This window comes from Littorina saxatilis, linkage group LG2 (genome assembly GCF_037325665.1).
Source record: "Littorina saxatilis isolate snail1 linkage group LG2, US_GU_Lsax_2.0, whole genome shotgun sequence".
NCBI classification, from domain to species: Eukaryota; Metazoa; Mollusca; class Gastropoda; order Littorinimorpha; family Littorinidae; genus Littorina; species Littorina saxatilis.
In genome coordinates this window covers 55,111,524-55,136,594 of record NC_090246.1, presented here as the reverse complement: position 1 = coordinate 55,136,594, position 25,071 = coordinate 55,111,524, and the positions used below count along the sequence as shown (strand labels likewise).

Here is a 25,071-nt window from a genome sequence, read left to right as displayed (position 1 = left end):
ACCCCTGAAATGAATATTGCAATATTTTTCACGAGCTTGAAAACAAAGCTTTCATTATTCTAAGGTACTAGGTCGCAGGCACAGGAAAATACCCATCCAAATGAATAAAAGGCGGAAGTGAATAGTTACCATATGTATAGTTCCATGACCGTTTAATTACACGCCAGTCATCGCAGCGACCTGCCCACGGCATCACAGGGGGGAGCAGCCCATGGACAATACAAGGAATGCTGTCAGAATGAATCCTTCCGTGTTTGTGTTGATAGTGGTACTACAACTGACGGAGAGTAGTCAGAATTGTAGTACACTGGAAGTCTTCGATTCGGAAGGAAAGGTAAGAAATGGAACCTACAGACGATCTTTGATGTTGTAATGCATGATTTCTTTTCTTAATGCAACCTGCAACTGTACACTTCAAGGCTGTCGTTTTGAAGTCAGACTAGTCAACAGCAAAAAGCAGTACGTTGTTTAACTGTGACCCGGGAAGGCATATCTGCTCAAGGAAAACACAATTTCTCGACATGCTTACCACTGCTTTGATGTTGTACTGCATGCTTTCTTTACGTAATGCAACCTGCAACTATACGCTTCAAGGCTTTCGTTTTGAAGTCAGACTAGTCAATCGTTTTTCTGTGTCTCTCGAACAGATCCCAAATTGCTCTTAAGGGCTAACATGTTTAACAATTTGGTGTTCCAGGTTTGTTGCTTGTCATGTTGATTAGCCCGTAAGGCTAAAATAAGAATGATTGGAATTTAGAAATACATATTGTTGTACTGTTTGAAACCCCTTTCGTCCTTCCTTGACGCGCCCTTTATTTTCTTGGCCTCTAATTTTTTTCAGTAAAATTGGTTTAATTTAAATGTGTAATGTTCAACTTGTGGGGTCCTGATTTGACCTATATGGTCCGCTGGACCCAAAAAGCAACAACTAACTAACTGACTATTTCCTTGGCGGCTGAAAGCTCGCTGCTTTAGTATACACATATCCGGGTGACCTCGTTCTGTTGAGTCGATCCCCGAATTTGGACACTTTTGTTTGAATGTGCACAAAAGTCAGACTATTTGACCTACAACTTTGCTACTTTTTGGACAGGTCATCCATGAGCTGAAATTAATGTACAGCAAATATGAAGTAATTTGGTCAACCGATGTAGACGTAATTAACATTTTTGTCGGTTGCATTCTGTGAGATCACCCTGTATTATACACAGAGAATAAGCTGTTGTTGAGCATAGCCGCGTTCAATACTAGCGGGGCCATTTGGTACAGAGAAGGTGACCATGTCATCTAAAAGAGACCTTTTTTATTTGCCCTGCTATATTGGCTGCTGTATTCCGTCTTTTTCGTCCGAGGATTTAACAATAATGCATGCTGGTACAGGGATGTCTAGCGCTGCTTTGTGAAGAGGTCCTCATGGGAGTGTAGGACTACATGGGATAACTGCATGGTGATCATACATAATCGGACATATTAACGCAAAGCATAACAACTGCTTACGTTTGCCCAACAGCTTAGTGTGTCTTTTCTCAGTTCCCATGGTGGCCTCTGTGTTTGAATATTCACTTCTGGGTCTATAACAGTTTAAGGGGAGGATCTACCTTAAAATACACCGTTTTTCTCTTCAAGTCATTTGACCACAACATTCATCAATCAATCAATCAATATGAGGCTTATATCGCGCGTATTCCGTGGGTACAGTTCTAAGCGCAGGGATTTATTTTTTTATTTTTTTATTTTTATTTTATGCAATTTATATCGCGCACATATTCAAGGCGCAGGGATTTATTTATGCCGTGTGAGATGAAATTTTTTACACAATACATCACGCATTCACATCGGCCAGCAGATCGCAGCCATTTCGGCGCATATCCTACTTTTCACGGCCTATTATTCCAAGTCACACGGGTATTTTGGTGGACATTTTTATCTATGCCTATACAATTTTGCCAGGAAAGACCCTTTTGTCAATCGTGGGATCTTTAACGTGCACACCCCAATGTAGTGTACACGAAGGGACCTCGGTTTTTCGTCTCATCCGAAAGACTAGCACTTGAACCCACCACCTAGGTTAGGAAAGGGGGGAGAAAATTGCTAACGCCCTGACCCAGGGTCGAACTCGCAACCTCTCGCTTCCGAGCGCAAGTGCGTTACCACTCGGCCACCCAATCCTGTAAACAGAACTGTTTGTGTTCAAATGTGGTGTTCATTTGCTTCAATGACATGTATGTAGAATAATAGTATAATTATGATCAAAAACAAATTTGCGTTTAGATTGACTTAGTAAACATTATTAAATTTTAAAAAAATAGGCAAAGCGTTGAATCAAAACATGTTAGTTCACGGATGACAAGATAATTTCAAAACTATTCATCAGAATGATTTCAACTTTCGCAGAAATGTTTTAGACATGATGATGATAGATGGGTTTTTTTTTCGGTAATGCGATTCACCTGATTGAAATAGTTACCACTGTTAAGAAATAATCACAAGCTAACTTATATTTGGGTGTTCGTGCTAATGCTTATCGAGAGCAACAATTTTGATTTTCAAAACGCTGTTTACTGCTAATCAATTTTATGAGGTATAGTGTAATGGTTTTATGCGTCTTCTTTTTTTCAGAAGGAGAATGTTAGTTGTAGACAGCATGAGGGTTCTGGTGAGTACAAAACTGATTTTGTTTCTCTCTTTCAAATTCATTTTAACGAGCATAGCCTACTATTAGTACTAAGCATTCTGCACCCCACTTGTCTAGTTTGTGGATAGAGGGCACATCAAAAATAAACGCGGGTCGTCGCAGGCCCTTTGTCACAGTGATAACCCTTGCACTGCGAAGTAGTTACTTCCTCTTCAATTAGCACAGAACTGATGAGCACATGGGTATGCTAGATAGGCGCTGGTTCTGTGCGACGATTATTTCTCGAGATAGGCGTGACCACATGACGTCATTTTAGCTTTCGTCGTCCCAAATCTTTTCGTATTCCAATCAGTGTCATTTCCCAGTTCTGTGTTCTGCGGTCGTTTTGACTGACTTGACAAGATGAGAAAAGCAATGACATTTGATTTTTGCGAAGCAACTGAATATGAAGAGAAAAGAAAGCGTGCACGAGTATGTTTTGGTCCTGCAAGACTTTATGAACAACGATTTCTCCCTTGGGAGAAAATGAAGATGTCTGCTTTTTGTCTGCTTTGAAGGTTGGGAGATTTTACAGCGCACACGGCAAAATGCATGTCGTATTGGACAAGAATGTTGTTATTCTTCTTTCTTCGAAGTACCGTAGCCATATTTTCGAGCTGTGCATTGTTATATTACGGGAAAAAACACGTTCGAACGCAAATTCGCAAAGAAATTTGGATCGTTTGCTCCGGAACTGCAACGTCGATATGCCAACACACAAAAATCTAGCTCAATATGCGGAAACAGGCTGGTAGTGTCATATTTTGTATATGGGATTGGAAACAACTGCTCATAATTTACATAGCACTCCGGTCATGGTCTTTTTTTCCTCACACCCCCTGTTGAACGTTATTTCTGGCGACGCAGCAGTAGGCTTACTGCGCATATTCTTACAGTATCCCGTATATGCTTTAATTGTAACACAGAAGGGTGAAGTGAGTCGTCATTGAAAGTTTAAAACCCTCGACACATCTGCTCCCTTTCCTATACCTGCCCTTTCTTGCAAGCCACGGCATGCATACGAATGGTACGGAAAATAATGATCATGGCGAAGTTTGCTTTAGAAAGGCTTCAAGACAACCCGCGCAGCCTATTAGAAAAAGAGAGCGTTCTCGTATATATTTTAACATCTAGCCATAGCCCAAAATAGGGAATACATTTTTAAGACAATATCAGTATTAACAAATAACCAATGTAATTAACATGGATGAACTAATACGCTGTGTAGGCCCTATGTAAACCCTTTACTTTATAACAAAGAAAAATGAGAGAGAGAGGTGTTTGACAGAGAGAGAGAGAGAGAGAGAGAGAGAGAGAGAGAGAGAGAGAGAGAGAGAGAGAGAGAGAGAGAGAAAGATAAAGAGAGAGAGAGAGAAAGAAAGAGAGAGAGAGGTTTTTGAGAGAGAGATAGAGAGAAAGAGAGAGAGAAAGAGAGCGAGAGAAAGAGAGAGGGAAAAAAAGAGAGAGAGAGGCAGACAGACAGACAGACAGACACAGAGACAGAAACAGAGAAGGACAGACAGACAGACAGACAAAGAGGGACAGACAGACAGACAGACAGGCAGAGACAGACAGAGACAGACAGACAGACAGACAGAGGACTGGTTCAGACGCAAATCCATAAGACTTGACTGATCTTCTGAATACAAGTCGCGTGAGGCGAAATTACAACATTTAGTCAATCTGAAGAACCCACAGAATAAAACTGAACGCACTGCATTTTTTTCACCAAGACAAAACAGCTTCGTCAATCCCTGCGGCAAGAAAGTCGCTCATTTTTCCCGTGCAACACGAAGTGGAACTAACATGCAAGATAAATAGCGAATTGCGGTAAGCAGGACAGCGCGCTTTTCTGTATTCTTTTTTAACTTTCTGAGTTTGTTTTGAATACAACATATTACATCTATATGGTTTTGGAATCAGCAAATGATAAAGAATAAGATGAAATCAAGTTTGGATCGATTTCTTAAATTATAATCGCAGTACTAATTAACCTATTTTCGTTAATTGTGATCACATTTTAAGAGTAAACATGACATATGGATATATTTTTAGATTAAAAATTTGATGACGAATACGATGCAATCAATTTAAATCTGTTTGCGAAAAATCGATTTAAATGACAACTTTAATGAGCAAACTCATTAAATAATTTTTAAGCCTCCAAGCTGAAATGCAATACCAAAGTCCGGGCTTCGTTGAAAATCACTTGACTAGAATATAAACCAATTCGGTTGAAAAATGAGAGCGTGACAGTGCCGCCTCAACTTTCACAAAAAAGCCGGAAATGACGTCATCAAGGATATTTATCCAAAAAAATGAAAAAAGGGGCGAAAGATATCATATTCAGGAACTCTAATGTAAAGTTTCATGAAGATCGGTCCAGTAGTTTCTCTGAATCGTTCTACACACACACACACAAACACACACACACACACACACACACACACACACACACACACACACACACACACACACACACACACACACACACTCACTCACACACACCAGGGTGCACACATACACACACACACACACACACACACACACACACATACATACACCACACCCTCATCTCGATTCCCAGTCAACATTAAAACATGTTAGTCATTACTTGACTAAATGTAAAAAGAGACATTGAGAAAGATGCGCTTAGCTAAGACTGTAATGCTGTGGAAACTTTGAGCAGCTGAACTGCCATAGAATATGTATCTGACTACTTACAGCCTGGTGCAAGAAACTTGGAAGAAAGAATCAGAAGCCTGTGCACCTTTGAAAAAGAATGAAGAGTATACGAATACGTGTATCAAAGTTCGAGTGATACGTGTAATAAGCAGAAACCCGATCCGAACCTCCAAATGCTTCCGTTAATGTAGCGTAACCATTTCTGATTTAATCGTGTCTAAAAAAAGGATAGCCAAACTTGTTCACGGTGTCAGTGAGAGAAAGATCCCGCCCAGGACTGGCATACATTTCCAACAATTTAGTACAACACCTCTTTCAATACTGCTTGACAATGTGTTGCCTGTTTATATCAAGCCAGTGCAGGCACTTGTTACTTTGCTCGGTGTCTTTGCAGGGACTGCTATCATTGTTCGTCCATACCAATATCCTAACCTTTACAGCTTACGTTGCAAGCATTTTTTCACATTTAGTCAGTTTGTGACTGTATGCACTCCGGTAGACAGGGATTTGAGGGGGAGGTGAGAGTGTGGTGTGTGTGTGTGCCGTGTGTGTTTGTGTGTGTGTACGTGCGTGCGTGCGTGCGTGCGTACATGCATGCGTGCGTGCGTGCGTGTGTGCGTGCGTGCGTGCGAAACGATTCCCAGAAAACTGCACCGCAGGTATTTGTGTATCTTGCAATCTGAATTTTTCCAGATAATATCCTCAATGTGTTTTTTTCCGTATTTTCTTCTTTCTTTCTTTTTTTCTCTTTTTTTTTTTTTTCCTTACTATAGTCTGTGAAAAAAAATGCCAGTGTTAGGCCGACATACTGACTAAATGTTTCGTCATTGTCACTGAAACAGAACTTTGATTTTTTAGTCTATATAATGAATGCCTTTGCGTGAACTGTGAGCTTGAAAGTGACTGGTTAATTCAAAATGTTAAAAGCTGTGACATCAGCTACAACCATGGTCTTTTTCATTCTTGTTTCAGCATGTCACAATGGTCCCCGTGCAGGCTTTCCTGACAATCTGTCAGTCGGGGATTCAGTGGCAAAACCTCCTGACTTTGCGGCAACACCTTTTAGACGAAACACAACTGCTAATGAGAACATGGGATTACAATTTAAATGGAAAGTGCCGACTGATAGTGAGTTCTTTATTTCATTATTTTATTTGTGTGTGTGTGTATGTGTGGTCACCATCCATCAAGACAGTTGCGGCAACAAAAAGCAAAGAGCAAATAAATGTATGGAAGAGTTTGCTGAAGGGTGTGCAGGGAATTAGGTACGGTGGTGGAAGTATTTTTTTTAGAACAAAATATAAAAAAAATTGTATTTGAAGCTACTTTTGATTTTGCGCTGGGTATTCTGTTCCGCTGCTAGCTTTTATCTGCAAAAAAAACAATGGTGCATCACTGATTCTACCGCCCATACTCCATCTTTCTTGGATTTCAAATCCGATCATAACGTCAGGGCTGTATTGGAGCTTTTGTCATCACGCATGTTTCAGTTATGCACCACTCGTCAAAAGCAACTAAGCATGCGCGATTAAATGTACAGGATTGCATTGGGATAAAAGACTGTCACACAGCTCAGTTTAAGAAGAACATGGCTTAAAAACAAACGACAGCGATAGAAATCCCCAAAATCGACTTCGCTCATATTTTGTTTGTATTTTGTATGTGATATTTTCAGAATGACCCGTCACGCTCATTAGAAAAATACCTATCTCAGTGTTAGGCATTTCTGTAGTGAAACTGCAGGGGAAGTGACTGGAAGGGTATCTATCATGTGTTAGAGAGTACAAGCTCTCAGACCATCGAAAACCATTGCCACGGTAACGTAAGCAAAGCTGCCGATCTCGTTTCTTGAGTTAGGCACTTTTTCTTTATGATACCGGAAGACTTGTTTTTGAGAATGTGACGGTATGCAAAAGCTCTTTGTGGGTTGTTATGCAGTTTTGCTGATTGAAAATGTTGCTATCAGCTCTTTATCTCACGTTTATCCCGTGGTAACAGCTCGAGATAGGCAATTTGCAACTTATAACTAAAATGAGATAGGCAGATTGTTCAGAAACCAAAAAACCCCGTTTTTTGCGTTTTTCTCAAAACATCAAAAAATTACATAAGGCAATTATCTTATGCCGTCGCGATATAACCTTGAACGGTTGAAAACGACGTTAAACACCAAATAAAGAAAGAAAGAAAAGAATTATCTTATGAGCGTGACGATGTGTTGAAACAAATGTGCCAAATAAGATAAATCTAACCGAGGGTTGGGTAATTGAACGGGGTGTCTGAACGAACAATTACAATCACAGGATCTCTTTTGTAAGTTGTGTAAATGCCTGGTATATGTTTGTTTAAATGATGTGTTTTTATTTGAAATAGTGCAATGTGTCTTTCCAATATGGCTGCATGGAAATAGCGTATTGTTTGACGTTTTGGGAGGCTAAAATTAGATCAGTTTCTCAATTCGCATAGTTTTGACTTGTTCTTACCCGTTGCAAAAATTATTGACGATGTATTGCCGGCAAGATGTTGTTTGTGTTACTTTTTTTTTGGTGGTGGTGTCTTGATACATAACACCGTTGGTGCTTTGTTGCAGGTGTTAGTCGTGCGAAACTAAAAGGCTTCTACCTAAAAATGCAGCTGGTTGGAAGTGGACAAGTTATCTGCAGGCTTTTTGACCTGAGGGATTTTAATATGACTACGAGTAAAAGTGATGCGGTGAGTGTAATTAATATTTCTTTCTCTTTTGTGGTCGCTATAAACTTGAAAGAACGACGTTGCTTTCATTGTTGTTTCCACCATTTCGCCGTTGATCCGTCTGGTTTGCTTGTGAGTACCAGTAATTATTGAGTTGGTTGGTTGGTTGGTTTGTTGGTTGGGTGGTTGGTGATGCGGTTGAGGGCTGTGGGTTTTTTGTTGTTGTTGTCTTGAGAACCCGAGGGGTCATCGGAGACCAATTCAGCATCATTCTTCTTCTCTGTTGTTGGCCAACTCTTTGAGACTGCTTCTGAGTACTAGTAATTAGTGAGTTGGTATGTAGGTTGGTTGGTTGGTTGGTTGGATGGTTGGTTGGTTGCTGATGTGGTTCAGGGTGTTTTTTGTTTTGTTTTCTTGGTAACCCAGGGGGTCATCGGAGACCGGTTCAGCGTCATTCTTTTTCTGTGTTTCTATTTTTCTTACTCTTTATAAACTGTTCACATTTAAGGTATATCACAGTAAAGGTGGAAGGTTCCTTAGAACTCAGATTTTTGCAGTCGATACTTTAAATCTTGTTTGATTCAGGTGGCCTGTGTTGACAGGTATAGTTTGGTTAAAATAACAAAGGGGTGTCAGAAGGTGACCTTTCAAGGGAGGTGTACTCTCATAGGGGTGCGTGCGTGCGTGCGTGCGTGCGTGTGTGTGTGTGTGTGTGTGTGTGTGTGTGTGTGTGTGTGTGTGTGTGTGTGTGTATCTGTTTGCAGTCCCTCAAGTTTTCTTACGAGCTGTTTCCAGTCACTACGTTTGGCAACTACGTTGTCGACCTCTTCAGTCTTCCGCCTCCCACGGATGAAGAGCACGACGCGGGACTTTCAGAAACGCTCGATGTCTCTGTTCAGCTGCCTCGAAACACTCGGTCAAACATTGCCACCCCACCAGTGAAGACGAGCGAAGGTAAACATCACACTTAAAAATAAGCTTCGATTTATATAGTTTAAACAATCTGCATAGTCCGTTCGGCCAGACGTCCTGTGATTGTAATTGATCGGTCAGATACCCCATTTACCCAACCCTCGTTTAACCTAATCTTGTTATCATCTATCTCTCTCTCTCTCTCTCTCTCTCTCTCTCTCTCTCTCTCTCTCTCTCTCTCTCTCTCTCTCTCTCTCTCTCTCTCTCTCTCTCTCTTTCTCTCTCTCTCTCTCTCAATTGGTGTCAAATTGTGTTGATCCTGAAGAAGCTGCATTGTTATTTGTCAACATTATTATCTGTTGTTGACAGACACGCTCCAATCCGCAGGAAAAGAGTCAAATATTCAATTGTACCGAACTAGATGACATGTGAAATTAGAGATGCCATGTTAGTTCGAGATTTTCCAAAGAAAATTAAACAGTTTGAGCTGTTCCGAATTTGTGAAGCTTGCAAAAAAGAAACATTTTCAAAACCTTATAATCGACAAAAACAACATATATGTCAAATTTGGCGTGCAATGATTGAACTGACTAGTAAATCACGCAAAGCCCCAGCCTGTATTAGTCCCAATATAACTGCTGATGATTGTAATAATTACTTTCTGTCCATGACCGACAATGCTCTCAATTCCTCAGCCAGTTCTGATCAGATTGGCTATAAGATGCCGGGGATACTCAGTCAATTTTGTAAAGAAAAACTTTTGCCATCTGACTTGTTTGATATACCGGTACCTGTAATCACGACCGGCACGGTTGGCCTAGTGGTAAGGCGTCCGCCCCGTGATCGGGAGGTCGTGGGTTTGAACCCCGGCCGGGTCATACCTAAGACTTTAAAATTGGCAATCTAGTGGCTGCTCCGCCTGGCGTCTGGCATTATGGGGTTAGTGCTAGGACTGGTTGGTCCGGCGTCAGAATAATGTGACTGGGTGAGACATGAAGCCTGTGCTGCGACTTCTGTCTTGTGTGTGGCGCACGTTATATGTCAAAGCAGCACCGCCCTGATATGGCCCTTCGTGGTCGGCTGGGCGTTAAACAAACAAACAAACAAACCTGTAATCACGGTCGTTGAAGTTGGTGCACTAATTTCTAAACTAAACAAGTCGCGTAAGGCGAAATTACTACATTCAGTCAAGCTGTCGAACTCACAGCATGAAACTGAACGCACTGCATTTTTTCACCAAGACCGTATAGCATCGTCAGTCCCCCTCTCGTGGAAAAGCAGTGAAATTGACAAGCCAGTACAGCGCGGTAATGGTTGCGCTGAGCAGGATAGCACGTTTTTCTGTATCTCTATTCTTTTAACTTTCTGAGCTTGTTTTTAATCAAAACATAACATGTCTATATGTTTTTGGAATCAGGAACCAACAAGGAATAAGATGAAATTATTTTTAAATCGATTTCGGAAATTTTATTTTAATCATAATTTTCATATTTTAAATTTTGTAAGCTTGTTTTTAATCCGAATATAACATATCTATATGTTTTTGGAATCAAAATATAATAAAGAATAAGAACAAATTATTTTTGGATCGTTAAATAAAAAATAATTTAATTCAAATTCTTTAGATTTGTAATGACCAAACTCATTAATTAATTTGTAAGCCTCCAAACTGAAATCCAATACCAAAGTCGGGGCTTCGTCGAAGACTACTTGACTACTCTCTCTCTCTCTCTCTCTCTCTCTCTCTCTGTCTCTCTCTGTCTGTCTCTGTCTCTCTCTCTCTCTCTCTCTCTCTCTCTCTCTGACCGGCACGGTTGGCCCAGTGGTAAGGCGTCCGCCCCGTGATCGGGAGGTCGTGGGTTCGAACCCCGGCCGGGTCATACCTAAGACTTTAAAATTGGCAATCTAGTGGCTGCTCCGCCTGGCGTCTGGCATTATGGGGTTAGTGCTAGGACTGGTTGGTCCGGTGTCAGAATAATGTGACTGGGTGAGACATGAAGCCTGTGCTGCGACTTCTGTCTTGTGTGTGGCGCACGTTATATGTCAAAGCAGCACCGCCCTGATATGGCCCTTCGTGGTCGGCTGGGCGTTAAGCAAACAAACAAACAAACAAACAAACTCTCTCTCTCTCTCTCTTTCTCTCTCTCTCTCTCTCTCTCTCTCTCTCTCTCTCTCTCTCTCTCTCTCTCTCTCTCTCTCTCTCTCTCTCTCTCTCTCTCACAATAACGTCTGCTGTAATATTTAAGCTGCCAACATAGGTATGCTTATTGCTTCCAAAGAAAGACGTAACGTTTGTTTCGAAAAGAAAGGCGAAACACCTTTTTTTTCGATGGTCAAGACGTAAATAAATACTGTTAATTAAAAAAGACTATTTCAAACAAAGGACTGGCAATATCACTTCTGCATGCTTAATTATTTAAAACAAAACATGATAGCTCCATTGCAACCTGACTACCTCAGTGTTTCTTACATAAAGTTATTGATCACGGGTGCTTATCAATTTGGCACGAATGTTTTGACAAGTTTCTCTTTATTTGAACCATACAGAACCATGGTCACGTGTGACTTATTGGTTATCTTCTCTTCATTCCGGGATAACCACATCAATGGAAATCTTAATATTTTATTTAAAACATTTTTATCTTACTATTTGTTCCTATCTTTTTTGGATATTTTTGATTTTCATGTCTAAATAAGATTTTCACGAACACTGCAAAAACATGGCAAACTTCATGGTTTGCATTTAACGTGGATAACACATTATTATACTTCCAGAACGAAATGATACATGTATATTTCAAATTCATACGCAATCAGGTGAACCAATTATTAGGGTCAAGTGAAATCACAAACTTATTTGCAGAGAACTAGTCAAACATCAGATAACATTAACTGAGCCCTTCCTTTCAGGTAACACCAATAACAGTACTAGGAAAATGCCAGTGCTGGACAGATAATTTATATTTATTTTGTGGAAGCTGTGAGACAACATTTACACAACATTTCAATTTTACAAGTAAGTTAATCCCTTGCTGTTCGACATATACTTCAACTTGGATGTCTTTTTGAATCTAACACAAGGGTTGATGTTATGATATTGCAAGGAGGTTTAGCTATTTAACATGTGTGTGTGTGTGTGTGTGTTGTGTGTGTGTGTGTGTGTGTGTGTGTGTGTCGAGCGATTCCGAAAAAAATACTTGGCCAACAACATTAAACTTGACAAAAACATTCTTTCAGATGATACCCTCTTTTTACACAGCCACGCCCTGATTTTTCAATCGAATTGATTGACATTTTTGGTCAAGCAATCTCCGACGAAGCCGGACGATTGGATTTCATATTTGCTTCAAAGCTTAAATGATAATTAATGAGTTCATTACAAATCTCAAAATTATCAATTAACTTAACATTTTAGTAATCGATCCAAAAATGATTCCAATTTATTCTTTTTCTGTTCCTGAATTAAAAACGTATAGATGTGTTATGTTTGGATTGAAAACGAGCTCAGAAAGTTAAGAAGGTGTGTTAAGCGATATATCCAAACATGTTGTAAATTTGTCGGCCTAAAACTAAAAGATCAACACGACAACAAAACAGCCAACACCGATACCAACTGTACTAAGTCTTCGCTAGGCTAAATCCAAACACTCAGACGAGTCTAGCTCTATATATCTATATTCTCGAATTAAGGAAGTGATAAAGAATGAGATGAAATCTTTTTGGATCAATTACTAATTCGTTTATTTTAATTAGAATTTTGAGATTTTTTATGACCAAACTCATCAATTAATGTTTAGGTTTTAAAGCTGAAATTCAATAGTCATGGTTTCGTCAAAGATTGCTTGAACAAAATGTCTGTCAATTTGATCGAAAAATCAGGGCGTTACAGTGTCGCATCAACTTTCACTAAAAGCCGGACGTCATCAAAAACATTTATCGAACATTTTTGAAAATTGGTTGGGAACTAAATCATCCGGGAGAATCTGTATGTAAAGTTTCATGACGATCGGTCCGGTAGATTTTTCGGATGTGCTCTACGCAGATGCACATACATAGGCTACACACATACACTACCACCCTCGTCTCGATCGCCAGTCTGTGTTTAAACATTAAGTCCAAACTTGGAATACTGTAATAAGAATTACAAAAATAAATTAAAAAACGCCTTCCCGTAAAGCGCTTTATGCTACTGCAATATACTGGCTTGTGACTTCTAGCGATCAGCGGGCTGGTGTAACACGGCATTTTTACGCCACGAAAAATATACTCCGGAGTAAAACTTTCGTACGAAATTCTTACTCTGAGTACACCTTTCGTACGAGAAAAGAACTCCCCAAGGCACGAAATAATTACTCCATTCTCGAAATTTTTACTTCCCATTTTTTTAACTTCCAGTAACAATCTTGTACGCGAAAATGGGATGCGGGCGAAGGGATAATTCCAATAGTTATGTGATCTCGCGCAAACGAATGTCGCGCTACCCTCCCTCCACCCCTTCTACCATCAAGACTAACAGGGGACAAAAGAGTAAAAATGTCGTACACCTGGCATGGGAAGTTAAATTGTTTGTGTTAGGGTGAAGTAATTTATTCGCGAAATGTTGACTCGGAACACACCTGTCGTGAGGAGTAATTTTCTCGTGTTATGGGGGAGTACTTTTTTCGTAAAGGGAGTACAATTTTTGTACAAAATTTTACTCGGGAGTAATTTTCTAGTGTTACACCGGTACGCTTTTCACGTAAATATGTCAGCAGCGTTTTCTCTGCCGGGGTATCGGCAAAGCATTGTCTTCGTGAAATACAGTGCGTTCACTTTTATTCTGTAAGTTCGACAGATTAAAGGCACAGTGCGCCTCTCGTAAACCATCACAAATACTGTCAGGCTTTTACACACAGTACAAACACCCTTCCATTTGAACGCTCACCAAACGGGAACATTTAAGGTGCCCTACGTAAAGAGCGAGCAATTTTCAAAGAATTAATTTTGCGGATTGCCTCATTAGACAATCGGACCGTGGTGCGTTTTGGCGCTAGACCTAACTTTTTAAAATCTAAATAATAAATTGACAGCTTGTTACACAAACATTCTTAAATCATAAAAAAATCGTTTTTTTATCAAGACAAGATCAGTACAATTCGAAGATTTGAAAGTTTGAAAAAAGAAACGCCCGGAAGCAGGGTCACGCAAGGTCGTGGTTCTCGTAGCAGACGACGGTTTATGCCTATCGCCAGTTCCTCTGAACAGTCAAAAGCCATCGCGAGAGTTCTTGTGAACCACAGCCGTTTGTTTCGTGCACAGTCAGAGGTACATAATAACGTGCTATTGCAGATAAGCTCACAGCGAGTCGCATTCAAATTACTAACTGACGACTGCAGTGTGAAAAAGGGAAACTGGATCACACGAGTTCACGATGGCTCAGGGTTAAGATAAACCACGCAAAAATAAATTCTTTGAAAATTGCTCGCTCTTTACGGAGGTGAGTGTTTAAATGAAAGAGTGTTTGTACTGTGTGTAAAAGCCTGACAGTATCTGTGATGGTTTACGGGAGGCTTACTGTGCCTTTAACTTAATGTATTAATTTCGCTTCACTCGACTTGTTGTTTCTTTTTTTTTTTTATTTTTTTGCCAAGCACATCATTGTGGGGCTTTTAATCAATAACATGCATCCGTCTACAATTTATCATCATTCATCCATCAACATTTATAATAGATATGCTTGGCAAGTATACACAACACACAGCATTAGGACATAACAGACAGACGGACATATAACATACCGTTCTCCTGCAAGTAAGGCCGGAGCTTAACATAGCATGCAGATTACAATACTTGACATTATGGACGTATTACCTGCTTAATAATAATACAGTCAGTTAATAATACCGTCAAACAAAGACAAAAAAAGAAAAGAAACAAACAAAAATCAAAGCCAAAACACATATCATCACATCTCTGCACAACCTAGCGTACTACCTAACCAACTCTTCATATGGGGACCATAATTCTACAAATTTGGTAATGTTACCAGATTTGAAACTGGAATATTTTTCTATTTCAAATCTGTATTTCAAATTTCTTAGAAATATTTCTAACAGTGGCCTTGTCTCTTGTAACTTACTCTTATAAATATAAAACTTTGCAAACAAAATGATAAAATCCAAAACCACATCTACCTTAACATTGTTCATACACCCAAACAAAATAAATTCTTCTGTAAAAAGAACATTTGCGCGGTAAATACCACTTCTGTTTAACAGTTCTTCCAAGTCAGTCCAAAATTTCCGACTAAGCGGGCAGTACCAAAATATATGTGAAATTGTTTCATTTTCAATTTTACAAAAGGCACAAAGGGGACTGTCAAGAATCTTTTGAACAAATAGCCGGCAAGCAACACCAAGAATGCGGTGAAGCAATCTGGTCTGGAACCATCTTAACTGTGTGTCCTTAGTTGTTTTGAAACACTTATCAAAAATCTGTTTCCAGTTCAGGTTGTAAAAATACATATTCCATCTGTTCATGCCTGCAGGGTTATCGTCAAATTTTGATTTCAAAAGGACTTCTTTAATTGCCTGTTTGCCTCTACAAATAATCTGCCAGGGTTTATAATCCCTAATCTGAAAACCATTCAACGAATCAATTTTTACTTTTCTCTGATATTTTCGTAGGGACTTAATCACTCCCTCATAGAATAAAAAATTAGTTTGAACAAAAGGAAAATTTAACCTAAATTCTTCAAAGGTAAAGAAATTTCCATTTAAATGTAGCAACTGATGGATAAACACTACATCATTTTCAATCCATTCCTTATTTACTATTGTACCGTGGTCTCGTATAATGTTCAAATTGTAATGTATACATTCGGAAACAAAATCATTCACATTAATTACCTCGCTTAAGGAACAGCATTTCTTATAATGTTTCAAAACATCCTTCCAAAAACTGTTACCACATCGTTTCATTAACACATTTACATACTCGGCACCCACTTTAAATATGTCTTTCATTCCAGGTATCATATAAAAAATAAGCTTTTTTACATCAAATTCAAACATCTTTAGTCTGCGAATCCAATTTATCTTTACTGATGCCACAAAAGTGTAAATGTCAATCATATTCAGACCACCACTGCAATAAGGTCTGCAAACGACATTACGCCGAATCTTTGCAGGTTTACCATTCCACAGGAAGGAATAAAAGGCTGCATTCACTTCTCGTAAAAACTCTTCGGGTGGGTCTGGCAATACAGTTAATAAATAAACCAATTTTGAAAGGACCAAAGTTTTCAAAATTGTAATTTTACCAAATGGTGTTAACTGTCTTCTGCTCCAATCTTTTAAAATTCTTTTAATCTCGTTTAATTTTCCTTCATAATTAATTTCCAGAATGTTGCCGGTGTTAGTCGAAAATTTGACTCCCAATACTTTAAAGATCCCAGGGTACCAACAGAAGTTCATATCCCTCATATATCTTTCTTGTGAATTTCGCTTTCTTCCAATCCAGACAATTTGAGTTTTTTCATTGTTTATCTTTAATCCGGAAAATTTAGAAAATTTCTGTAAAGTTTTAACACATTCAACAAACGATTCCTTACTGCCATCCAAATAAAGAGTTGTATCGTCCGTAAATTGAGACAATAAGACTTCCTGGTTATTCAATTTCAATCCTTTTATCACAGAATTATTACGTAACATTAATGATAGTATCTCGGAACATATTAAATACAAATATGGTGAGAGGCTATCGCCTTGTCGGACGCCTCTTCTTATATTAAACCAACCAGAATATTGGCCATTTACTGTAACACATGTCTGTATATCTTGGTAAAAAACTCGTATCCACTGTTTTACATCGTTTCCAAAATTGAAAAAATCCAATGCCTTTTGTAAAAAGGGCCAGGACACACTGTCGAACGCCTTTTCAAAGTCAATTGCAAGCAGCAAACCTGGTATATTTTCTCTTTCAGTAAACACCAACACATCATACAGCAAACGTATATTATCTCCGATAAATCTTCCTTTCATAAAACCTGTTTGGTGTTCACTAATAATCTTAGGTAGCATTATTTTCAATCTATTCGCAATACAGGATGAACAAATTCTATAGGATATGTTAAGCAGGGATATTGGCCGCCAGTTCTTAATAAATTGTTTTGGCTTGTCTTGTTTCGGAATGCATGTAATAATGCCTTGTTTCTGTGTAACGGACAATTCTCCACATTGGAATCCAGCATTTGCAGAACGCAGCAGAAATAATCCAAAATCCTGGAAGAAATATTTATAAAATTCTGTTGTAAACCCGTCAGGTCCTAGGCTTGTTCCGTTTTTCATTTTCCGTAATGCTGAGCACATTTCAGTATAGGTAAGATTCCCCTCAATATTATCTCTGTCTTCATTTGTCAAAACGGGATGTATTTTTTCCATAAATAGTTCCTGTATATCAACATCTTCTGTTGGTTGCAGATTATACAAATCTTCGTAAAACTGTTTCACGTTTTGCAAAATCTGTCTGTGTTCAAATATTAATTCACCAGTGTCGCCATTTTGCAAAAAACTCATGGCCTTATTCTGATAGTGGCAGTTTTCCATATTACAAAAGTACTTACTCGCCTTTTCTCCTTCTAACTGCCACCTAGCTTTGGATCTTATCAACATACCATCAATCTTTTTCTTCCTCAAGTTTTCCAGCTGGGTATTTAACAATTCAATCAGTAATAAGGAATCATTGGTCACATTATTTTCTAATAACTGTAGTTTCATCATTAATTCTTTTTCAATGTTTACTTCTCTTTTTATATTTAGTCAAGTTTTGACTAAATATTTTAACATCGAGGGGGAATCGAAACGAGGGTCGTGGTGTATGTGTGTGTGTATGTGTGTGTGTGTATGTGTGTGTGTGTGTGTGTGTGTGTGTGTGTGTGCGTGCGTGCGTGTAAAGCGATTCAGACCAAACTACTGGACCGATCTTTATGAAATGTGACATGAGAGTTCCTGGGATTGATATCCCCATACGTTTTTTTCATTTTTTTGATAAATGTCTTTGATGACGTCATATCCGGCTTTTCGTGAAAGTTGAGGCGGCACTGTCACGCCCTCATTTTTCAACCAAATTGGTTCCAATTTTGGTCAAGTAATCTTCGACGAAGCCCGGACTTCGGTATTGCATTTCAGCTTGGTGGCTTAAAAATTAATTAATGACTTTGGTCATTAAAAATCTGAAAATTGTAAAAAAAATATTTCTTTTATAAAACGATCCAAATTTACGTTTATCTTATTCTCCATCATTTGCTGATTCCAAAAACATATAAATATGTTATATTCGGATTAAAAACAAGCTCTGAAAATTAAAAATATAAAAATTATTATCAAAATTAAATTGTCGAAATCAATTTAAAAACACTTTCATCTTATTTCTTGTCGGTTCCTGATTCCAAAAACATATAGATATGATATGTTTGGATTAAAAACACGCTCAGAAAGTTAAAACGAAGAGAGGTACAGAAAAGCGTGCTATCCTTCTTAGCGCAACTACTACCCCGCTCTTCTTGTCAATTTCACTGCCTTTGCCATGAGCGGTGGGCTGACGATGCTACGAGTATACGCTCTTGCTGAAAAATGGCATTGCGTTCAGTTTCATTCTGTGAGTTCGACAGCTACTTGACTAAATATTGTATTTTCGCCTTACGCGACTTGTTTTCTTATCGGAGGCGTAGGCAATTGTCTTTCCCCTAATTTCCATTAATAAGGTTTCAAAAAATAACTGATCGCTTATTCTAAATCGTATTTCATCATTGGGTATTAAATGTATACCATCCATATCATACACTGGCAGTGCGTAAAACTTCTCCACATCAATAATTAGTTTCTTTAACTCTTTAACATATTCACTATCAAACATCAGCGAGTTATTAAATTTCCAAAAAGGTCTGTCTCTTTTTATATCTTCTGTCTTTAATGTAAGTGTTACTGGCGAGTGGTCACTCGACTTGTTGTTTCTTTATGTTGATCAATAAATAAAAAAGCACTGGTGTATGTAGGCCTACAAACTAGATCTACTACCAAGACATCAATCACTGTTTAGTTCCACCTGTCATCGCAGCAGGTTCAAAGTCATAAAGAATTGGGTGGGTTTTTTAACAGATGTGTCACAGTATGTATGCATTATTGGCAAGTGTTCTTTTTTTCAGCCAACAGTCGGTATGGAGCAAAGAAATAAATGTTAAACAAATAACTGATAACCAAACAAAAATTCGTCCATGTTTTTTGGTTGTTTTTTCTTACGCGTTTGGCTTTTCTTTACAGGTATCCCACCCACAACTTCACCCTTTTTAACTTCAGCTGTATCAAATACGGTTCAAGCAGAGAATACAAACTCTGATGTGATTTTACCAGCTGTCCTCATCCCTGAGGCGTTTCTGGTGGTGGCTGCACTCCTGATGGCCATCTACTGCTGGAAGAAACCTAAAAAAATTGGAAAAACATGTAAGTTGAAAGTATGGCTAATGGGGGAAAAAAAGACAACAGAGGAAGGGGTCGATCCGTCGTTTGGTCATGGTGGTAGGTGGTGGTGGTGGTGACGCGGGGGTGGCGGTGGTGGTGGTGGTGACGCGGGGGTGGTGGTGGTGTGTGTGTGTGTGTGTGTGTGGTGTGGTGTGTGTGTGTGTGTGTGTGTGGTGTGGTGTGTGTGTGTGTGTGTGAAGTTTACCACACACAACGACAGAGAGAGGCAGAGCTAGAGACAGAGTCACACAGAGACAGAGCGAGACAGAGAGAGGATTTGTTATATTTACTTTATTCACCTCTGACAGGTAAAAAGAATGATCAACACGACGATGACAAGAGTCAGTTCAGGGAGGTGTTCCGAAAAATGGAAACGTTTGTGCACAGAACTACAAGAGGTGTGTCTTATTTTTCTTCAAAATGTATATCTGTAGCGAGAGAAGCATGTTTGAACATAATTATTGACTGAGTGAACATGATGATTTTCTTCTCCCTCCCCATATCTGTTCTTCTGCAGGTCTGGTGTAACCTAATAAAGAGCCCTTCATTTTGTTTAGCCATACATGCTTGGCACAGCATTTAAAAAATCCGTCATCGTAGTCGAAATAATAATTAAAAAAATACCACCACCCAAGTACATATAACGAGAGTGGATATAACTCAGTTAGCGCAACCCATACTCTCTAGTAGAACGGGAAAACGATCATTCGATATAGTTTAGATGCTGCGGGCCATGCAGAGACTTCATGTTTTTCATTTTGGGAAAGGAAAAAAAAGCGTTAGGCTATCTTTAGCGGGATTTTTTTTCGTGAGCTTCGTCGACTGTCAATGATGACATTGCTTGAACAGTTTTTTCCTTGCAAAATTGAAAGTGCCCCAGGTAACCAGAAAGACCGTTCTCCTGCTGGCCTCAGAGGACCACAAGTACTTCAGCCAGGCCCTGAACAACTTCTCCACCTTCCTCACGCTCCACTGCCAGTGTGACGTCATGTTTGCACCGGAACAGCTGGCTGACGTACGCAAGACGGCAAACAGCTACTGCTGGCTGTCCGGCAAGATTGACCAAGCCGATGTTGTCATCATCGTTACCTCTGAAGTAAGTTGGGTTTTTACTGCAGTAAATATAAACTGGACAAATAATCTTTCTTCAATAGAGCAATTTTCCAGTAAACTATATTATGTTTGCTGTGTCTTTTGTTTAAAGTGCGTGGTTTAAATTATTGTGTTTATGGGGGTTTCATTTTGTTTCTCATTAACAGAGAGATTCAAAATGACAAATCTTGATGGGAAGATCGAATGCCAGTTCATGTCTTGTGAACACCCTAATATAAATGTATGTAAATTGTGCAAATATGTCTTTCGAATGGTTATAATAAAAAGATGATACAAATGTTTGTAAATGTAGACCTCAGTAAAATGTTGCTTTTGGCTCAACTAAAGGGGGGAGTTAACGTCCTCTCAGAAAGTGTTTCTATTTGGGACAAGAATTGGTGAATAGAAACACTTTCTGAGAGGACGTTAACTGTGTTGCTTTTGTTCTTCAGGCAGCCTTTTTAAAGCTAGGGCGTTGACAATGTGTATTCCCCGCCCGATGCTGTGTTCAACCAATTTTAAGACCTGCTTAGCTTTTCATCCTCAGTAAAAGCTGTCCCCAATTTGTTTACCGTCCTTTTTGGCATAGATGTTGCTCTTCTTGTTTAGGCAGCCTGTCGCCTATACCAAGCCTTCCAGAACGGAATGGTGTACAAAGAAGCCGACCTGGGTCCGGAGGGGGACCTGTTCACACCAGGAATCAAGCACATCTGTGGCAAGATCGCCAGTGGGGAAGATGTTTCCAAGGTGATGATGGTCCGTTTTGGCCACACCTTGACAGACCACCGTCTTCCAATTTCTGCTCTCTCCCCCTGTTTCTACCTCCTTCCAGACCGCTTGAAGTCCTTTCTGTTACACATGCATGAGTTGGACGAAAACAGCATGAACTTGTCAAAGGTGAGTCGAGGCTTTTGTCAAGTTAGTATGTATCTTATCGAGAAATTAACTGGTTTTCCCGTACTGTGGTTAGTGCATGTATAGACATATATGAACAAATGTATATAAACTCAGTGAATGCTGATAGAGCTTTGCTGGATAGTAGCAAGTGATTTATCAAAAATGACACTTTTTTTCCTCTGGTGACCGATCCATCAACATGAAATCATATGGACTGTGGTCATAGGTGCTCTTTGATTATTTCTTGAAGACAGTCAGGTATGTAAAACATGCAGACTGTTCAAATCAGTTCACTGAAAATTATGAATATAATGGATGATTATAGGTAGTAGAACATGCAACGAACTTTTTCAAAATTTCAATTCTCTGCTTGGCAAACAGACGGTTTCCAGCCTCCCCACCACCCATGACTCTAAGGACCTGCCAACTGTATTTTCTGACTACTTCACTGAGAAGATCGAAACCATCAGAAATAGCTTTCCTCCACCAGTGGCTTCGCCTCCGGCTTCACAATTCTCTGGTTCTTTGTTGGATAGCTTCACTCCTGTATCTGTGCAGTTTGTTTTGAAGATCTTGAAGAACACAGTGCCAAAGTCTTGTGAGCTAGACCCCATCCCCACCAACTTGTTTTATGAAAACCTTGACCTTTTTCTTCCCATCATAACCAACATAATCAACTCTTCTCTCACTTCTGGCACTGTGCCAAGGGACTTGAAAACTGCAGTAGTTAAACCTTTGATCAAGAAACCATCTCTGGATAAAAATCAGTTGAAAAACTATAGGCCTGTTTCCAACTTGCCATTCATTTCTAAAATTCTGGAAAAAGTAGTGCTTAGTCAGCGTTCTCTCCCACCTGGAAACCAACAACCTCTGCAATCCTCTTCAGTCAGCGTATAGGGCTGGCCACAGCACCGAGACTGTTTTGCTTCGTGTTGTGAATGACATTCTTTCTGCTCTGGATAAGGATGACCTATCAGTTCTGCTTCTCTTGGATAACTCAGCTGCGTTCGATACGATCGACCACTCTGTTCTGCTCTCTCGTCTCGAATCTGTTTTTGGCGTTCACTCTACCGCTCTTCACTGGTTTAGTTCATATCTACGGGGCCGTAGTCAGTATGTGTCTGTCAATAATCTCTCATCTCCTCCATCTCCTCTCTGTTTCGGCGTTCCCCAGGGATCAGTTCTAGGCCCAGTTTTATTTGTACTATACACCACTCCTCTCTCTGCCGTCATCAAGCAACACGCAGTCAATCACTACCTCTTTGCAGACGACACACAACTCCAACAAGCATGCAAGCCTACAGAAATCCAAGCGGTGACGCACACTCTCCAAAACTGCACTTCAGATATTAAATCATGGATGACAAACAACATGCTCAAGTTAAATGATGACAAGACTGAATTTCTTCTTTTCTCTGGAGCTTCCTCTTCGACCACTTCCCTTCCAGCCTCCATCACAGTAGGTTCTAGTGACATTTCTCTCTCTGATAGTGCTAGGAATCTTGGGTTCATCATGGACTCCCACCTCTCAATGAAACAACACATCAAAAAAGTCTGTCAGACATGTTACTTTGAGATCAGAAGAATAGGTTCCATAAGAAAATTTCTCACTGTTGATGCCACTAAAACTCTCGTTACATTCTGCATTCTGTCCAGATTAGATTACTGCAACTCCCTTCTCATAGGCTGCCATGACTCCACTCTCCAACCCTTGCAAAAAGTACAACACTCTGCTGCACGTCTCATTTTCAGAGCACAGCATCGACAACCCTGCACTCCTCTCATGAAAGAACTTCACTGGCTTCCTGTATCTGAACGTATTAGGTATAAAGCTGCCTGCTTCTGCTACAATATCATCTCTGAATCGGCACCTGCCTATCTTTCTGAACTGGTCTCCCTCTACACTCTCTCTCGCACCCTTCGTTCTTCTGATGATGCTCGACTTCTCCGTCAAGGTCGCTTTGAACGCAAGGCTCGTGGCTTCCGCACGTTTTCGTATTATGGACCTCAGTTATGGAATTCACTCCCCTTTCAATTACGTCACTCTCCATCCTTTTCATCTTTTAAGTCCAATTTGAAAACTCACTTGTTCCAACAACATTACGGATAGTTCCTTAGTATAGAGTCTGGGGATGTGAGATGTGCATGATGTGTTGTTTGAATCTGACAGTGATTGTATGAATTTTGTATACATGTATTGTTGTCACGCGCTTTGAACTTCTGATAAGGCGCTTTATAAATGCCCGTTATTATTATTATTATTATTATTTAACAACAGAACCATGCAGCTAAATAGTAATACCTTAGGTATGGGAATCTTTAATTTTTATCGGTCAGATAAACAGTCATTAGATATAGCTAGAAGTTGAATGAAATAGACTGAGATTAATGAAACCGACGCAGCACATGTACTACATAGTGCCGCATGAAGTCAGAAGAAGTAGATCTACCATATACTGATTATTTTTCCAGGGAGGGGAGGGCGTGAAATGTGCAAATGTTACGTCAAATTGTTTTTTAAAAACATACACATGAAGCGTTGTAGCTGATCTGCAAACAGAGTATTGTCAACATATGTCGTTGCTGTTAGACCGAGATGCTTGATTTCAGATATATTGGTTCGTCTCAGCTGCCTGGCAAGAATATCATGCCTGCTTGCCCCTTTGGCAGCTGGCCGGTTCGGTGCATCATTCATTACTGTGATGTGTTGCAGGTGAACTTGCCGCTGCGTCAGGGCAACGTGAAAGAGCTTCAGGGAGGAAGAGAGTGGCTCGCCGCAGTGAGCGAGTCTCGGGCCTTTGAGCGTCAGCATCCCGCCTGGTTTGAGGAGAAATTCCGTACGCCATTTGACATGAGCGACAAAGGAAAGCCAACTTTTCGCACCCAATTCTCTGTACGCAGCCAGGAGTCAGGCTTCTTCGATGGGATAAATCCCGACATCTTACATCGCCGACTTTCATCAGTCTCCATCATCGCAGAAGAAGCCCTGAGTGACTTTGTGCCTGATGGCTTGGACAACCCAAGCTTTGTCTTCTCCAAAAGTGATTTTATTGCCCCTTCGGAGGTTGAGGTACATAGCGCCTACACTGTAACATTCTCTGACTGCACTGAAGCAGAAAGTCCGTCGGAAGTGGACCAGGGATCGACGCTCAGCGATCAGTTTCGCATGGTGAACGAGCGCTACAAGCAAGACAGAATGCGGGAGCTGTTCCGACAGCAGGAACTGGAATCCATGCCTCCGGGAGAGAAATCTGCTGTCAGTGATTCGACTGATTGCCCGCATGAGTGTCAGGACCCGGCGAACCCCCAACAAGATGTTTATTCCGTAGAGATCCATGGCCCTGAGAGTTGGAGAGGCCTCGATCGCATCAGTGTCTCATCTCGGGGCTGGATCTAAGGATGGGGTGGGTGGGGCGGGGAGGTGGGAGGGGGGTGGGATTGGGGTGCTGGGTTCAGATAGCCCCCAATTTCGCGGCAAATGTTCTCAAGAGGACACATGAAATACCCCTTTCAAATGCTACATTTCAACAGCAGGAAGGGGGGGGGCAGGCCCCACAGCCCCATGTGCAAGCCCCAGGCCCAGAACCCTTGCCTCATTTTAGAAGCCCCGCCCTTTCATGCACCAAG

At 40.1% G+C, this 25,071-nt stretch overlaps 1 protein-coding gene across 1 annotated transcript; it reads left to right on the top strand.

The window, feature by feature from the left end:
- On the top strand, window positions 1-24,844 carry LOC138959292 (uncharacterized). Its single transcript, XM_070330701.1, has 10 exons — window positions 1-334; window positions 2,620-2,656; window positions 6,332-6,487; window positions 7,947-8,068; window positions 8,812-9,001; window positions 19,258-19,437; window positions 19,764-19,853; window positions 20,328-20,551; window positions 21,157-21,444; window positions 24,158-24,844. Exons 1-10 carry the CDS (start codon window positions 212-214, stop codon window positions 24,839-24,841), a joined length of 2,094 nt encoding a protein of 697 aa, XP_070186802.1. The 5' UTR covers window positions 1-211; the 3' UTR covers window positions 24,842-24,844.
- Window positions 24,845-25,071: the final 227 nt, after the last annotated feature.

Coding starts and splice junctions, on each gene's coding strand:
- LOC138959292 (XM_070330701.1), top strand. CDS start 212: ATGGACAATACAAGGAATGCTGTCAGAATGAATCCTTCCGTGTTTGTG. Junction 19,854..20,327: donor TGTGCACAGAACTACAAGAG/GTGTGTCTTATT, acceptor CAAAATTGAAAG/TGCCCCAGGTAACCAGAAAG. Junction 20,552..21,156: donor TCATCATCGTTACCTCTGAA/GTAAGTTGGGTT, acceptor CTTCTTGTTTAG/GCAGCCTGTCGCCTATACCA.